The sequence below is a fragment of the Macrobrachium nipponense genome, chromosome 33 (genome assembly GCF_015104395.2).
Source record: "Macrobrachium nipponense isolate FS-2020 chromosome 33, ASM1510439v2, whole genome shotgun sequence".
In the NCBI taxonomy this organism is placed as follows: domain Eukaryota; kingdom Metazoa; phylum Arthropoda; class Malacostraca; order Decapoda; family Palaemonidae; genus Macrobrachium; species Macrobrachium nipponense.
Window position 1 is genome coordinate 59,467,137 of NC_087219.1, and position 17,547 is coordinate 59,484,683.

Below are 17,547 nucleotides of genomic sequence, written 5' to 3' on the forward strand. Positions count from 1 at the left end.
TAAAAATATATATTTTTTCTAGCAGTTCAACTTTAATTTTTTTTTAGGTTCGCTATGATGATGAGGTAAAGCGAGTTGTGGTAGAACCCTTGGAACTGGCCCAGGAATTCAGAAAGTTTGACCTTAATGCACCCTGGGAGCAGTTCCCTAACTTCAGAGCTGCTGCAGAAGAAGTGCCCATTAAAGAGGAGAAGTAATTTCATAAACAGAAATTTTTCAGCTCCATATAAATCTAGCATGTTTCAGAAGAGTATTGTAAATATAAATAAATTACATTCTTAAGGTATCTTCGGGAAGTTTTCAAACTCTCCCTTAATGTTTTCAACTCTCCCTTAAGCTATTGATTTTGTAAGAGGAAAGTTGAAAGGTGGTGGTGCTAGAAGTATGAGTTTAGTGTGGCCATTATCTTCATGAGATGCAATAAGGCAGCATACCACAAGCTGGAGATTACAGTTAGCAGTATGCTATGCTCATCATCTTTTAAAGACATATTGTGGGAAATAGTACTGGGAAAGTGTACATAAAGCCAAACATTCTTTTACATTTAATCTAATATTGTTATCGTGGTCCAAATCCTTTTTATTTATATTTCAAACAGTATTTGGTCTGGAATCTGACTGCTATGTTCTGGCAGTAAAAGCTAGAGCTTTTTGGAATCTGATGAGCCAACCTAGACTCTCAGAAGCCTGGACAGGAAGAATTGTTCTCTCAGGCAAAGAGGTGAAAATTGAAGCAAAAAAGTGGAAAGAAATCAAACCATCTAGTCAGAAGAGACAACAAGGAATGTGGAAAGTGAATGAAGTAGCACAGCTGCTTGTCAAGGGGGGATACTCGGCGGACCTTCGTTGTTACAGAATATGTAAGCATACTGCTTGTGTTGGGTGTATTTTGTTGACTATCCTCAGTCTTTTAATTGTTTTAAGTACAAAATATTTTTAGTACAAATATTTCAAGATGATGCTGCTTCCCTCCAATATATAAAAAATGAGGGGGTACAAATTACACTAAACACAATGTACACTGGTTTGGAGAAACAAAACTGTCTGGTAGAAATTGCTGATGGCTTTGAGTCAAAATTTGTTCATGCAACTTACCTGACAGATATATATATAGCTGTATTTTCTGAAGTCCGACAGAATTTCAAAACTCGCGGCACACGCAGTGGGCGGCCAGGTGGTAGTACCCATTCCCGCCGTTGCGAGGCGGATATCAGGAACCATTCCCATTTTCTATTCATATTTTCATACAATCAACTTACCTGTCAGATATATACATAGCTAAGACTCCGTCGTCCCCGACAGAAATTCAAATTTCGCGCCACTCGCTACAGGTATGGTCAGGTGATCTACCGGCCTTGCCCTGGGCGGCAGGGACTAGGAACCATCCTGTTTTTCTATCATATATTTTCTGTCGCCGGTGGTATCAACATCGTTGCTGCCACCTCCTGACTGGAATTCGCTTTTTCTAGACAATTGATCATCTTTTTTGTGGACTTTTGGTGACGTACCTGGATCGTTGTTTTGGCATTCGCTACTGTGGACTGGATTTTGGACTGCTTTTGATTTTCCTTCCAAGAATGTCTGATTCAAGTGGTGTGTGAGAGTGTGTGTGAATGTAGGCTGCAAGGTGAGGATACCGAAGGCTTCGGTTGATCCTCACACTGTATGTCGCAAATGTAAGGTTTGACTGTTCTATTTCTAACACCTGTCATGAATGTGAGAGGTTGAATGTTGAGGAATGGAAGACTCTAACTTCTTACTTGAAGAAGTTAGAGAGGGATAGAGTCAGAAGGGCGGCATCTAATGCGGGTAGTAGTACAAGGCCTATTGAGCCTTTTAATGATTCTAACTCTTCTCTTAACTATGCATTTGATTCTAATTCTGTATCAGGGCCCTCACTGGCCTTTACATTCAGATTCGGCCTCGGAAATTGCTGAACTGAAGCTACTCTTCACAGGATGAAATCCAAAATGGCTGCCATGAAGGAAAGTCTAAAGCCGTACGGAGGTTGTGGAGAATTCCCCCGGTCAGGCGTCCCTTCAGCAGGCTAATGTAATTAGACAGACTGCTCAAGGCTATAGGAAAGCGTCCTCAGAGAGTGCTTCTCTTCGTCCGAACCTCTCCCTCTCCTAAACGAGGGTGGAAGGATTCGGGACCTTTCCAGGCCCCTGAAAAGGCACTGGAAAGATCCTATTTTGGATTTCAAGCCCCGCCGAACGCTTTTCGGAAGAAGCGCCTCCCTCGATCAAGAAGGCTAAGGGGAGGGTTTTTGACGTCCCCTGGCTTGGACAAAATCCTTCGAGGTCTCCCTCTCCCGTTCAAGAAGACGCCGAGAAGCTTCCCAAGAGGATCATTTTGGCTGTGCAAGACAGTTATCCGCCTTGGTAGGAGTCCTTTCGAAGGATCCCCCTCGTAGAAAAGACGTGAGGTTCCTGTCAAGAAGTCTCGTCTTCCTTCTCCCGCCAGGAGTGAGGCTCCTGTGGGACGTGAGGCGTTTGAGATCTCTTCTGATAGAGACTCTTTTGACGATTTTGAAGCGCCAGACAAGCGCGAGGCGCCAGTCAAGCGCAGGTTTCCTCCAGACGAGAAGCGTCTTATAGGATTCAAGCGCCAGATAAGTGTGAAACACTTTACAGGCGCGAGGATGTAACCAGACTGTGATACGTCTGCCAAGCCAGTCCAGCGTCAGCCGAGCGCGAGGACGCAGACTGGGGCGAGGATTCAGCCAGGCGCGAGGCGCCAGACAAGCGTCATCCATTACAAGGTATAGCACCAGAAAGGCGCGACGGCGCCAGCCAGGGCGCGAGGCGTTCAGCCAGGCGCGAGATTTTAGAGAGGCGCGAGGCATCAGTCAGGCGCGAGGCGCCAGCCAAGCGCGAGGAGTCAGCCAGGCGCGAGGCGCCAGCCGGCGCGAGACGCCAGCTCAGGCCGCGAGGCGCCAGCCAAGCGCGAGGACGCTAACCAGGCGCGAGACGTCTGAATTATTGCAGAGGATCTCTGTACATGCTCTTAGCCCATACTTCCCTATTAGGAGTTTGTTCTCCCGTTAGCGAGAGTTATTGGGCAGGAAGACCCAGAACGAGAATTGATTTCTCCTTCTGATCCTATTATTGGAAGAGGACCTCAGAAGACGAGACTCATGGCAGAGAAGGGCTGTCTAACTATAAAGTTGTTCCGATACGTATACAAAACCCTCGGTCCTTTAACAATAGGAAGGTACTAGCGGCAGCTGGACGGTCGTAAGCTTCGCAACAAGGGGAGAACGGTAGTTAAACTGCTTGTCCGATGTCGTCGCGCGGCCTGCCAAAGGCCGCCCCCGCGCAAGTAACCTGGCGGTGAAGAATCACTTTTGCTTTCGGCCGTGGTGTGACAGGAACGTGTTCGTCATCGCTCTGCCCGCTATTTCGTCGTGTGCTTTGGATGTTTACAATTTCTTCTGACTGGTTTGTTTGTGGTCTGAATGAAATTGTAAGTACTCTTTTTTTCATTTTTCATTGAGTGAAAAGTGAATTAATTAATCATGGATCAAGAAGAGCTTTCGCCGCGCCCACCAGCTGCCCGTAGAGTGTGTCCCGGGCTGGAAGGGGCGTAAATGCGGCGGATTCCGCTCTTACCCAGATATGATCCTCATGAGTTATGTTTCGGTGTCGGGGGCGAGAATGCTCCCGAACCGAACCATGTAATGTGTGTGTAAATTGGTCCGAGGCGCAGTGGGTGCTGTACGAGGGTAGGAAGAGGCGAGGTCGACCAAGGAGTCGTCGGAAAGCTCTCCAGCGACTCCTTTGGTTACGGATACCTCGTCATCCTTCCTGCCTCCAGCTCAGCCCCCACGATTTGCGCCTTCCCCTGCGGGGGGGGTTTCGGAGTCCTTTTCCTCACTCGATCCGTCGAGTGTGGAGGGATGCCCGATACCCGGATGTTCAATTGTATTCGGGGTCTTCCGTCCGCTCTGGGTGGGGTTCGTCCTCCCCCCAACCAAGTGTGAGGGTGCCCCTCTAACTGACCCGACTGTTCCTCCCTCAGGTGTGCCTTCTGTGAGTGACGACCTTGGACAGGTGTGGGCGTCGTTGGGACTGCAGGGCGACCCCCAGTATCCAGGGCTTGATTCAACGGCTAGCGGGGTCGGCAGTTGTAAACTCATGGTGTGGTCACAACAACAATACCAATAGTGTCCACTCCACAGCGTACGCCGCCCCTCCTCTGTGGTGTATACGCAACACATTGCATCGGTGACTCCAACGGCATCAATTCAAAAGCCGATCGCTGCCGTACCTAAGAGGGGCGTGCCGCCGCCACCTGGGTTCTATGTGCTGCCGACTCCCGACTTTCGCTGTCCCAAAAGTTCGCCCCTGGATCTACCGCCCGTCCCCATGATGAGTTTGGCTGAAATGGAGGAGGTCTGTGACGCCGGACTATGCTGCCGTACCTGCCGTACCTGCAGCGAGTGTTGCTGGCCCAGCCCCTCGCGCCGCTCCGACGAAGCGCTCGGTGAGGGACGCTCATGCTGATGTTGCTGCTGGTGCTGGTCTGCTGGTGCTGGTCCTATTGGTGCTGGTCCTGCTGCTGCTGGTCCTGCTGGTGCTTGGTCCTGCTGGTGCTGGTCCTGATGGTGCTGGTCCTGCTGTTGATGTTCCTGCCGCTCCTGCCGTGCCTGCCCCTGCCCACGTCGCGTCTCGTCATGGAGGTGCTGCACCGGTCTCAGGTCTTTCCGGACAGGATCAGTCGGGGCGTGTTGCTTCGGCAATTGGCCCGACTTTTCCGTGGATGGAAGACCTGACGTCCGTCCTGAGAGAGCTGACGAAGAAGAGGAAGAAGAAGAGGAAGATGTCGTCGTCGTCTTCATCGTCTTCGTTCGTCGTCTGTTGCCGCCTCTTCCCCTTCGACTTCTAAGGCTTCCAAGCCGAAGAAGAAGAAGGCTGCCTTCCTCCCCCCCTAAGAAGGCTCCTGCGGGACCTTCGAAGGGCCCGTCTCGCTCTGGGCGTGACGGGGGGGTGCGGGGTCTGCTGGTCCTCCTGTTTCCCTCGGGAACAGGGCCCGTCTCCTCTTCTGAGAAGAAGAAGAAGACGGGGACCAAGGATGTGCTGGCTACTGCTGGTACATCCGCGCCTGGTCTTGGTAGCATTGCTGCTAAGCCAGGTACCGGCTCGACTTCTCGTTCGCGAGAGGTAAACCGAGTGTACGGTCTCCTTCGGGCGACCGTGCAGCTAAAGTCAAGACGCCTGAGCTTGCTCACCGTCATGACCGAGGCACGGAGCAGAAGACTGTCGAGAGTCGCGCAAGTGACTCTCGCCAGGCCAGTGGCCGCTCTCGTAGCGACCAGCCGGTACCTCGGGTTGACGTGACGGTCTCTGACCGGCCACGGCGGTTGAGGCTGGGAAGAGGTCCCCTCGACCAACGGCACCAGCTTCGGCTGGTACCAGCGGTTGTTACGTGCCGTGAGGACGCTCACTGGTCTCACCGCGAAAAAGCGAGCTTCTGCAGATCACCTGACCGCCGCTCCCGCAGGGACCGGACGGAGACGGTGGCCAGCAGCAGCTCGTCTGACGCACGGGACCGGGGTCGACTGCTCAGTCGAGCCGCTCGCCACAGGTGAGCGGCACGACCAGGCCTGCAGATCGATCCCCACCAGCGGGTTGGTGATCGGCTGCAGCCCCCCACGTACGCTGGTCCGGCCAGCGAACGGGGGGGGTGGGGGGGAGCGTCAGGTCTGTCTCTCCTATACCTTCAACTTCCTCGGGCTACACCGGGAAGAGCGAGGTACCTAGGAGTGATCGTGAGAGGTGCGCCGCTCACGATCCCGCCACGACGCCGCACGAACCAGGCATGGTCTTAGGACCAGCCAGGTCGTACGCGCAAGTGGTTGGAGGCGACCGTCAGGGGTCTGTTGCTGTTCCTCCTTCTGAAGGAGGAGGGTCTCGAGAGCTGCTCCTGTTGGAGGGACTGGACGGTCCTACTCCTCAGGACGCTGTGACTCCTGAGATCCAGAGGAACTTTGCCCAGGTTATTGCGCTGATTCGTCAGCACAACGACCTGGGGGAAGGATCGCCGCTACCACCATCTGAGCCCACGTCCCGGCTCGAGTCATTTTGGGGCCCGAAGAGGGAACCCAAATTGACGGTGGGACTGCCGCGATCTGAGCTTGCAGACTCAGTCCTTGACCAGGTGGAGAATTTCGTCTCAGGACGAGAGGACTCACTTAAGTCAGGACGGTCTTCCAAGCTACTTCCTCCTCCCTCTGCAGCGGACAGCGGCAAAGTTCTACGTGCCATCAGTGGATCCAATACCGCCCAAACAGGTTAACCCGGAGCTAGCTAGGCTAACTCCAGGTGTGTCCCTTGCAGCAGCTCCTGTCGGAGAACCTGTGGTTCTCGCAGCAGGAGGCACTGGGCCTGGAAGCTACCGCTATGGCGGCTTTCCAGGCAGTCTCTTGGTTGGATCTGTGGTCCCTTCACAGTATCCAAGGTCGCGGCCGACGCCGGGGGCGCTGCCCTCGAAGACGACCCCGACTTCAGGAGACTGTGCCAGTCTGGAGGTAGGGCCATCTCCTACCTCGCCCATCAGACGGCAAACCTGTGGGCCAACTTGGTTCTCCGTCGTAGGGACGCTGTCCTTACACGAGTAGCCAAGGGGGCCTGGGCCGTGAGGCGGTAAATGGACTCCGTAACGGACCAATGAAGAGTTCCTCCGCTCTCTTTCCCGGAGAGATGGTGACGCTGCGGTGGAAAGACGGCGCACTGATGACAGTGACCGTCTGGTTCACCAGGCAGTTACGAAGGTTTCTGGGCAACCTCGTACAACTGCGGCTCTAAAGCCTAAGAGTTTTAGCTAGCGCTTCCTCGGCTGCTAAGACGGCTGCTCCATCGAAGCCTCGAGGAAAGACTCTTCCTGCTTCAACTTCTGGTAAAGGAGGCCGTAACCAGCCCTCCATCCCAGCCCTCCTGTCCCCGCTATCTTCCCCAGAGGAGGTAAGGCTTAAAGGGAAGGATGTGGGAAGAAGTCGAGCGCCAGGTGGGAAACGCTAGGGACGGTTCGTTGTTTTTTCCCCCTCTTACCATTCTGCCGGAAGTGGGGGGGTGTGGTGCCTGGCGAGCCATTGGGCAACTTGGCAGCGCTACGTGCCTGCCGACCTGGATAGTAGACGTCCTTCGGGAGGGATATCTACTACCCTTCGAATCTCGGCCACCCTCACCTCCAACCCGGTCCATCTGCAGACATATGTTCTGGGATCCTCAAAGGACGACGCTCTTCGGCAGGAGATCAAGACCATGCTGACCAAACGAGCTGTAGAAGTCGTAGTGGATCGGTCACCGGGCTTTTACAGCCGCCTTTTCTTAGTGGAAAAGCGGCATCGGGGGGCTGGCGCCCGGTGTATAGATCTCTCTCCCCTGAACCGATTTGTTCGCCAGACTCGGTTCAAGATGGAGACGGCACGTTCCGTGCTGGACTCCATCAGGGAGAACGACTTTCATGCTTTCAGTGGGACCTGAAGGATGCGTATTTTCAAATACCCATCCATCAGTCCTCCAGAAAGTACCTTCCGCTTCATCTTCGAAGAGACGGTGTACCAATTCAGGGCACTTTGCTTCGGTCTCTCAACCGCCCCACAGGTGTTCACGAGAGTGTTCCACGCTGCTGTGTCTGCTTGGGCCCATTCGCACGGGATACGTCTTCTAGGTATCTCGACGATGGCTGGTCCTGGCGAGCTCCCGCTCGCAGTTGCTGCAGGACAGGGATCGACTTCTAAAGTTTTGTCGCGATCTGGGGATCGTGATAAACTACGAGAAGTCCGATCTCGAACCCAAGCAGAAGATGAAGTACCTGGGTATGCTGATCGATACGGTAGCAGCTCAAGTCCGCCCCGCAGACTTGAGGATCAGCAAATTCAGGGAGGCAGCCGGCCGGTTCCTGTCTCGGCAGGAACAGGCAGCTCAGCAATGGCAAGTCGTGATCGCCCAACTGTCGTCACTCGAAGAAAGTTAGTTCTTCCTCACGGACGTCTTCACCTAGTCCTCCCTCCCGGTTCTTCCAATGGGAGACTAAGGGAAGAGTTGGTCACAGGTAAAGGAATCCACCTTACTTCCCCTCCCCGGTGTCCCCCCCCCCCCCCCATCCCACGGAGAAGGTCGAGGCGCCAGGGGACCTAGCCATGGTGGCTCGACGAACAGGAACCTCTTAAGAGGAGTGCCTCTAGCGAACTCCCCCCCCCGGATGATGCTGCTGTTTCTCAGAACGCATCGACCCGAGGGAATGGGGCGGCACAATCCTGGAAGGAGTTGTTGCTGGCTGCAGGTGTGTGGGGACCATCCCGACGAAGGCACCTTCACATCAATGTCCTAGAACTCCAAGGCGGCGTTTTACCCCCGCTCTCCAAGAGTTCCAAGGACCAGCTTGATGGGACACATCGGTTGGTGTTGATGTGCGGACAACCACCCACAGTAGTGGCAATACCATCAAACAAAGCAAGGGGGGTTGGGGCCTAGTGTCTTCTCCCGCTACACCAGTTGGACGGTGCTTGCACGGTTGCACGAGTGGGCCACGGCTTCACTCGATAGAGCTGTCAGCACGACTACAGTTCCAGGCAAGAGGGAATGGTCGTAGGGACAAGGCTCAGCCGTTCGGGATCAGGTAATAGGGGACCGAAGTGGTCCCTACACCCAGAAGTGGCGGAAAGGACTCTTGCAACCTTGGGGGTGGGGAGCGTCCGGTCATAGGGACCTGTTCGCCACCCGGCGCAACAAAAAAAAACTTCAAGGTTTTTTTTTTGCTCAGCCGTGCCGGGACCCACATGGGCTAAGCTTGCAAGAGGACGCTCTCCAACACCCCTGGGTACAACCTCTTTGCGTCTACGGCCCCCTTTCCTCCCTTTGGTCTGCTCGGAAAGTGATCAGCCGAGCGCTGGTCAACTCCCCAATCTCAGGGCTGATCCTGGTGGCTCCCGCAAACGGGACCGTTCAAGCCGTTGGGTATACCGGACCTGCTGGGCTCTTCTTGCAGAAGAACCGAGGAGAGATTGCCCCCACTGGCAACAACCTTCTAGCCCAGCCACCACGTTAGAGCGGTACCACGAGCAGTCCAGTCCCTAAAAACAACTTCACGGCGGCTTTGTTATCCACCATTCTCTTGCGAACGAGAGGCTTTTCTCGCCAGCGCGAGCAACAGAGGATGGGCTGGACACGTCAGACAGTCCTTCCTGCAGCTGGTGTTACCAGGGGAAGTGGGCAGGTCGTTCTGTGGTTTGGTGGTCGTAGACGGGGCGGTCTATCTCCTCTCAGAGCCATCTTCAGCAAGGTAAGCGGGATTTCCTCGTGTTTTCTTGCCGACCGAGGAAGCCTCCTCTCAGTACCCCACACAGTTAAAGGATAATAGAAGCCGCCTGGCGCTCGTCCTACAAAACCTGGAGGGGACTGGGACATCTCCGAACTCGTTCGGAAGATTTCTCCTTGCTAATGAGGAGCTTCGAAAAGGTCTTGCCCACCCCAGGGAACTCAGGCCCCCTGTGGTGGGATGTGGACCCTCTCGGTTCCTTAGGGAGTTTGGACTCGAAGACCATTTCGAGACCACTCGGGCAGTCAGTCAGACAGGGAAATCTGACCCTCAAGACCCTTTGCTTATTGCTTTTGCCCGCCTGGCAATCGGCGAAGGGAGAGTAGGGGAACTTCATGGTCTGGTCCTTCAAATGTTAAACATTCCAGGGGCTGGGGATCTATGTGACGCCTCGATTTCGTCCCAGAATTTCGTAGCTAAGGGGACTCAGAAATCCGTCGATCCCTGACGACAGGGTTCGAAGTTCTTTCACGATACCCCTCCCTAATGGATTTCACCAGACAAAACGGATACGGATGAGATGGCTTTCTTTGTACCTTTGTGAGGGCGCTACGGCGCTATCTGAAGGAAAACTCGACAACATCAGGACCTGAGGTGTCGACGCCTCTTCGTTAGCACTGGGGTTACCAAGAAAGAACGTACTCAAGAACCCACGCTTTCTTTCTGGCTGCGTGAGGTGATCAGGTTGAGGTTACTGGGCGGGCTGGGATGTAGTGACGACATTCCAGTACGCCTCCGACCGGACGAGGCCCACGAAAGTCAGAGGTATTGGACCCTTCTTTGGCGTTCCGTGAAGGAACTTCTCCGTGGCGCAAGGTCCTGAAGGCAGGGGTGTCTGGGGGCCAAACCAGACTACCTTTCACGTCCTTCTTACCTTCGGGATATTGCCCACAAGTCCTTTGGGATACTTTTTCCTTGGGAGACCTGGGTGGTGGCTGCCTCAACACGTTGTTGTAAGCTTACCCAGCAACCCGGAGCAGGGGGGGCAGGAACAGCATCGATTCCTGGTTGGGTGACTGTAGGAAAATGAATGTTGAATGAGAGTCGCCGACTGGTTCTCTTCTCCATCTTTCTCTCTCTTCTACCTTGGGGTGGGAGGGGTCAGGCCCGGTCGTCCACCATGCTGGAAAGGGGAATCCGATGCCAGGTAAGTACTCGACCGAGCCCCAATCTATCCCTTTAGGTTAGGGATAGAAGCAAATATCCCCTCCATCCCTCCCTCCAAAAAGGGTGGAAGGAGGTGGATGCCCTACTTGAGACAAAACCCATAAACTTTATGTTGGGCTACCTGGTACAGGAACAAAGTTTCTTGCAATGCTGGTACGAAGAGATACGCTTGCCTCTCCTTTCTAGTTAACTTGGCTCCAGAGGTTTCTGACCATTTGAATCCTGCGGGGTGAACCCCGCCCCGATCAATTTCGGACAGAGGTTTGGATCCCATCCCTTGCTCTTACGACCAGGGGGAGGCATTCCAAGGCTTGGACGAAACAACAGTCTGTTCACAAAAGACCTCAGATTCCCCCACCCAACCAAGAAGTGAGTTTCCTTCCTATTGTTAAAGGGGACCCGAGGGGTTTGTATTAACGTATCGGAACAAATGACAATTTGTCGAAAATTGCAATTTTTCCTAAACTATTACAAAAAACCCACCCCCACAACATGAGGTCCTTTACCATATAGTCCCACCTCATAACCAACCACCCCTCCACTCTGCAAAACATTTTTGCATGGGCCTAAAGCAAAACGTGATTTCTTCACCGCCCGGTGTGCGGTTCCGCGCGGTCGGCAGCAGCCACGATCGGACAAGCAGTAAACTACCGTTTCTCCCCTTGTTCGAAAGCTTACGACCGTCCCAGCTGACCGCTAGTTACCTTCCTATTGTTAAAGGACCTCAGGTTTGTATGAAGTTAGGGAAAAAATGCCAATTTTTTCGACAAATTGCTCCATTTTTGGACAGCTTCCTTCCTTCTTCAGGAATACGGGAGGATGCCTTGAATACCCTGCCGCTCCTCCTTCTCCATCAGTTCACTTTTTTCAATGCTCCAAGGACGCCGAAGGTGTCGGCTTTTTCTGAAAGATGAGGCCAGACGATTTCTATGAAGAGAGCTCTTCAGTCGCTTGGATAGCTGGGATGATAACCAAAAAAGGGACGCTAGTCAGAAACGGGGTTTTGTTTTTGCATGCCTCCCGCTTAGACTTTACGGGCCAACACAAGAGAGGTATTTGGGTCGGTACCAGACTGGGGAGAATATGGGGGGCTCAACTCTCCCAGCTTCGGCTGAAGCTGACTTTTCCAGGTCTGGTAGACGCATCCAGGAAGACATAGCCAATTCATATTCAGGCTAAGATAACTTGGGGTCTTTTGTGGAGTTGGATCATTCTCCTCAAGGGACTTTTTCATATTTTTGGTGGAAAGTCTTCAAACTTCCTAGATTGGTTCCCTTGGGGGTGATGGTCCAAGAAGGCCCCATGCCTCGGGAAGGACTCGATCCTGACGTTACTCCTTGCAACTATTGTCGTGCATTGACCAAGGGGCGGTAACAGGGACGGCTCAGGGGAAGTCCTCTTTCCTTATTTGGAGCAGGTCTCTTGAAGAAGAGATCGTTGTTTTAGCGCTTTTTTGACAAAAGCAGTGGTCTCATTCGCAAACAAGGGCAGCCTTGTTATTTCGCCTTCCCAGTCTGAACTTTCTGTTCCCTTCGCAGTTGGTGCAGGGACCATTTCCCGTTGCTCTGACGGAGAAAGCGGACACAGGATCTTTCTTCCTTCAAGTCATCCAGGAAGAAGAGACCAGTGATGGGTGGGAGACAAGAGAGGTGTTTCTACGCCTGTTCTTCGGCCCTTTTCGAGGAGGTACCTCCCTGCTAAGAGCTCCCGCTAAAAGGAAAGCGAACTGAGAAGAGAGGTAGAGCCATTTTCCTTTCCGTCCCTTTTAAAAGGGGAAAGTGAATAGTGACGCCTCCTACCAAACACCAGTTAGGTGCCAAGGGCTCCGGGGATTTGCGGAAGCCTGGGACTCTCATTAGGATACAGACGCTTGGTCAATGTCTGTTTCTACAGAAAGGCTACCTCATTAATTTCCTTTTCCTGGCAATCCAATCCCCCCTGACGTTCAACTCCGGGGCGGGAATTGTCCGCCAATGACAAGGACCCTGTTGTTGAAAAGATACTCTTCAAACAAAATGGTCGGATCAAATGTGGGACAAGAGAGCAAATAGAGCTAGTGGGCTGATCAAAGCTCCCCAGGGTTTTGTTTTAACAATCGTCTTTTTCTTGGTTGCGAAAGCCCTCGGGGGGCTGGCGACCAGTTCTAGCTGTCAGGGCTCTCTGAAACAAGTTTGTTCAGAAACAGAAAGTTGTCTCCATGGAGGACTTCTGCATTCAGTCCGTTGCGGCTCTTCGCCAAGGGGATTGGATGGTGTCTCTGGATCTCCAGGATGCCTATTTTCACGTCTCAAATCCATCCTTCGTCGAAGAAAGTACCTCCGTTTTCATGACGGGGGGGAAGGGTAAACTTTCCAATTCCAGAGCCTTGTGTTTCAGCCTGTTCTACGGCCTCCTCAGGTCATTCACGAGCCTTATGAAAAAGTGGCGAGATGGCTTCACCTGAAAGGAAATCAGGTTATATCCTCTATACCTTAGACGACTGGTCTCATCAAGAGTCCAAAGTCAGAGAAATAAACCAGTGTTTGGAGGCAACCTTGCTGTGGAACACTAAACCTGATAAAAAAGGACCTTAGGATTGCTCGTGAAACCTCGAGAAGTTCCAACTGATCCCCAGCCAGGAAACTTGGTCTATCTGGGGATTTCGGATGGGATTGCTCGGGGTTTTGGTCTTCGAGTATTTCCTTTCTCAAGAGAAGACTAACAACGATGAGGCTTGTAGAGAAAGTCTCTCTCTTTCTTAGGAAGGAACCAGTACTTCGGCGACGGGAATGGTTGAAGCCTGTTAGGGATTCTATTTCCCTCGGCTCGAAACAGTTCTTTCCTCTAGGAAAGGGGGAACCTTCATTGTCCGTCCGCTTCAGTTCTTCCTCAGAAAGACGTGGAAACATCGAAGACGGTGGGCTTCTCTCGGACAGTTTTCCCATTCCAGTTTGGATGAAGCACCAACTTATAATGGTTGGTTACTCCCACTGAAGGAAAACAAGGGGTACTTCCCTAGGAAACGCAGAAACCCAAACCGTTGGTATTGTTTTCAAGAACGCGTCGGCAAAAAGGTTGGGGAGCAAACCTTGGCGAAAGAGAGAGGTGTCAGGCCACCTTGGTGAATGCTCTTCAAGTTGTCCTGGCACATAAACTGCAAAGAGCTGTTTGGCCAGTTACACCTGGCCCTCTAAAAGAGCTTCGAACCCTTTAGTGAGGAACAATGATAGTCCAAGTGAATGCGGGCTAAATACAAACCGCCCTTGCATTACATTCGAAAAGCAAGGACCCGGTTACACACGTCGGTTATGCCCTATTCACGAGCTGCTCGCAAGAGACCCTGCTGTTGTGGGACATCTCAAAGGAACATCTCTTTTTCTTTTGACTGAGGGTTTTGTTCAAGGAGTAAGGAACGTGAGAAGCAGAAGGTAGGCTGAGCAGGCGGAACCTAGGTCCTTTATCAATTAACGAATGGACCCTCCACTCAGGAAGTTTGTGGAATCTCTGGTCTCTTTGGGGGACTCCTCATGTCGACCTCTTTGCCAACGTTCCTCTCCAAAAAGACTGGAAGTCTTTTGTTCAGTAGTAGAAATGACCCAGAGCTTCCTAACCAGGTATAGACGCCAATTCCTGCTAGATTGGTCCGTCGTGAGACGATTTACGCCATTTGCCCCCATTCAAGATTCTGGGGTGGCAAGTGCCTCAGGAAGTTTGGTGACATCAAAGGGGACTGAAAAATGACCCATGATAGCCCCCACCATTTTGGCCAAGCTCAAAGAGTGGTTCACGGGAGGTGCTGGAGATGGATGGTAGACTTCCCCAGGATCCCTCCCACAAAGGAAGGATTTTCTTCTCAGACAACCACACCTTCAAGAGGTTTCATTCAAAACCTCCCCGCTCTCGCTTCTGACTGCCTTTGCGACTATCGAAAGACTTTGTCAGAGCGGAGAGGCTTTTCTAGCAAAAGCAGCAAGCTCGATCGCTAGAGGCCCAGGAGAACTTCCACCACTTATCCCCCCTGAGTTTTACAATCGAAGTGGGAAGGTTTGTTCCGATACGTAATAAAAACAAATCCTCGGGTCCTTTCTAACAATAGGAAGGTAACACCTAGCGGCAAGCTGGGTCACGGTCGTAAGCTTATCGGAACAAGGGGGAAAGAACGGTAGTTAACTGCTTGTCCGATCTAGTGCGGCAGCGCCCACGAGAGGTGAAGAATCAAACTTTTGCTTTCAGCCAGCGGGGTAGTGAAGGACGTGTTCGTCATCGCTCTCTGACCGCTTCAATCGTCGTCTAGGCTTTGGGTTTTTTTATTTTTTTTTTATTTTTTGTGTTTTTTTTGTTTTCTACTAATTGGTTTGTTTTGGACGTTGAAAATGAAAACTGTAAGTACAACTGTTTTCTAATTTTCATTCATTACTAATTATGAATCAACATGGAAGCTATCGCCGTAGAGACGGCCGATTTCCGCTACTTTCATGAATTGAACCCATTAATGAATTATGTCTCCGGTTTGACCGAGGGCCGGGTCGCACTCGCGCAGAGTCAATGTCATTTTGGGGCGAAAAGTTGGGTGTAATTGGAAAGATGTAAGTACTTCTTTTTCATTATAATTTTGCCCCTGTTGCGGTTCGTTTTGACCGAGGAGCTTGATTGCGCTCTGCACGAACCACCTCTTATTTTGTTCAATGAATAGAATGCAATGAAAGTGGATTCGCAATGCAGTTTTCTTTTCAGTTTTCATTTATTAATTGCATCCAAATTTGTAATTTTGGATCAATTTCCGCATCGTACCCGGGAATAATCCTTACGATTTATTGCTGGTGTAAAGTGAAAAATAGCAAGTGCAGTATTGTTCATTTTAATATTATTTATTTATGATAGCATCATTTTATTGGATCAATGGATTCAAGTTTCCGCTCCTTACCCGGGGAATTGATCTTTCCCCTTTTTTAAGTTCTATGAACAGTGAATCGCAAGGTGCAAGTTTATTCTGTTTCCATTTTCATCTTACTTTCACTGACTGTGCGGGGGTAGGGGAAGCGAAGGTCTGCCAGGAACGTGCGTCGGAAAGCTCTCCCGCGACTCCCTTGGTAATACCCGCATTTCTTCGTCTTCTTTTCCTGCCCCCCCGCTCAGCTTCCTCGATTTTGTTTTTGTTTTGGGGTCTTCCTTCCGTTCGGGGTGGGGCCATGTCTCCCCCCCCGTGCGGGTGAGGGAACCCCTCTTTACTAATCTGTCTCGTGCTTAACCGCAGGTGGCTACATCCGTGTGGGAGACGACCTTGGGGACAGGTTATGGGGCCACTGCCTGGCTGCATGGGCGGTGTCCTAGCCATCCCAGATCTGCTGCAGGCGTCTATCGGAGGTCTGGGGCGGGTGACCTTGGATGGGTCTCCACTACAAACCTTTCACGGCCGCTTCTAGCTGCTTCCCCCCGCTTGGTCTACACTCCCCATGGCTGTGTCGGTGACGCCCAGTTTTCTGACGCTTCTGGGACGGGCGGTCGCCAGCCGGTCACCGGGAGGGGAGGGGTTATGCCGCCGCCAGCCTGTGTTTTCTTCGTGTTGCCTGCCCCAGACTTCCGCTCTTCCAGGCAGCTCGCCCACCTGGACCGGCCGCCAGTACCAGGTTCCCGCTGGCTGCCGCTGATTCTACGAAGGCGATGGCTGGGCCTGCCAGTACCATTCGTCTCTGATGGGTTGGTTCCCGCTACTGGCTTAGGCTGTCCCTTCTGTGTTTAACGCTTGCCGCTGTTCCTGCCGCTCCTGAGCTGGTTGCTGTCCTGTCGCTCCTTGGTTACCTGCGACTGTCCATGCTGGTCCTGCCCATGGTTGGTTGTCTTTCCCCAGTCCCAAGGTCCTTCCCGGACAGGTGCAGTTCGGGCCGTGTTTGCTTCGGGCAAATAGGCCCGACCTTCCGGCCCTGGGATGGAGGACCTGGACGACTGTCCTGCGTGAGGATTGACGAAGGAAGAGGGGAAGGGTGTCATCTTCGTTCTTCGTCTGTTGGCTGCCTCTTCCCCTTCGACTTCTAACGGCCCATAAGCCGAAGAACACGAAGAAGGCTGCCTCCCCCCCCTAAGAAGTCTCTTCGGGGAAATCTTCTAAGGGCCGTCCCAACCTCGGTTGGGACGGGGGGGTTCCTTTCTGCTGGTCCTCCATGTCACCTTCGGGGCGGGGCCCGGGGTCCGTTCCCCTTCCGATAAGGAAAGAGATAGACGGGGGAACCAGAGGAGGTATCGGTTTAGCTCTGGTACTTCCTCGCCTGGTGCTAGCGGCGATGCCGCTACGCCAGGTTGCCGGCTCCCGGTCCTCTCGTTTCTCGGGGAGATAACCCGAGTGATACGCTCCCTCCCTCGGGGAGGACCGTGCAGCCAAAGTTTCGGCGCCAGAGTTCGCTCGGCGCCAACGTACCAGGCGGCACGGAGCAGAAGGCTGGCGAGAACCGCCTCAGGGTGACTCTCGACCCAAGGTGCCAGCGGCCGCTCTCGCAGCGACCAGCTGGTAAAACCGGGCAGTTTTGGTATATTCCCCCCTAAGAAGGACTTCCTTCGGGTAACTTCGAAATGGGCTCGTCAACAACTCCGGTTGTGAACGGGGGGGTTCTTCTGCCTGGTGTCCTCCTGTTCCTTCGGGAAACGGGGGGGTCCCGTATCCCCTTCTGAGAAGAAGAAGACGGGGACCAAGGGTGTGCTGGCTACCGCTGGTACACCCTCGCCTGGTCTTGGCAGCTCTGCTGCTAAGCCAGGTACTGGCTCGGTTTCTCGTCCGCGAGAGAAAGTTCCGAGTGTACGGTCTCCTTCGGGTGACCGTGCAGCCAAAGTTAAGACGCCTGAGTTCGCTCAGCGTCATGACCGAGGCACGGAGCAGAAGACTGTCGAGAGCCGCTCAGGTGACTCTCGCCAGGCCAGCGGCCGCTCTCGTAGCGACCAGCCGGTACTCGGGTGGACGTGACGGTCTCTGACCGGCCACGGGTTGAGGCTGGGCAGGGGTCCCCCAGGTCCCCTCGACCGACGGTACCAGCCTCGGCTGGTACCAGCGGTTTGACGTGCCCCGCGAGGACGCTCACAGGTCTCACCG

The 17,547-nt window shown here is 53.0% G+C and overlaps 1 protein-coding gene across 1 annotated transcript in view; it reads left to right on the forward strand.

Moving 5' to 3' along the window:
- Positions 1 to 267, forward strand: part of LOC135202758 (NADH dehydrogenase [ubiquinone] iron-sulfur protein 3, mitochondrial-like) — a 45,613-nt gene extending 45,346 nt beyond the window's left edge. Inside the window, 1 exon segment of the mRNA XM_064232224.1 lies at positions 48 to 267. Within this exon segment, the coding sequence (XP_064088294.1) occupies positions 48 to 197 (150 nt within the window). The 3' untranslated portion in view covers positions 198 to 267.
- Positions 268 to 17,547: the final 17,280 nt, after the last annotated feature.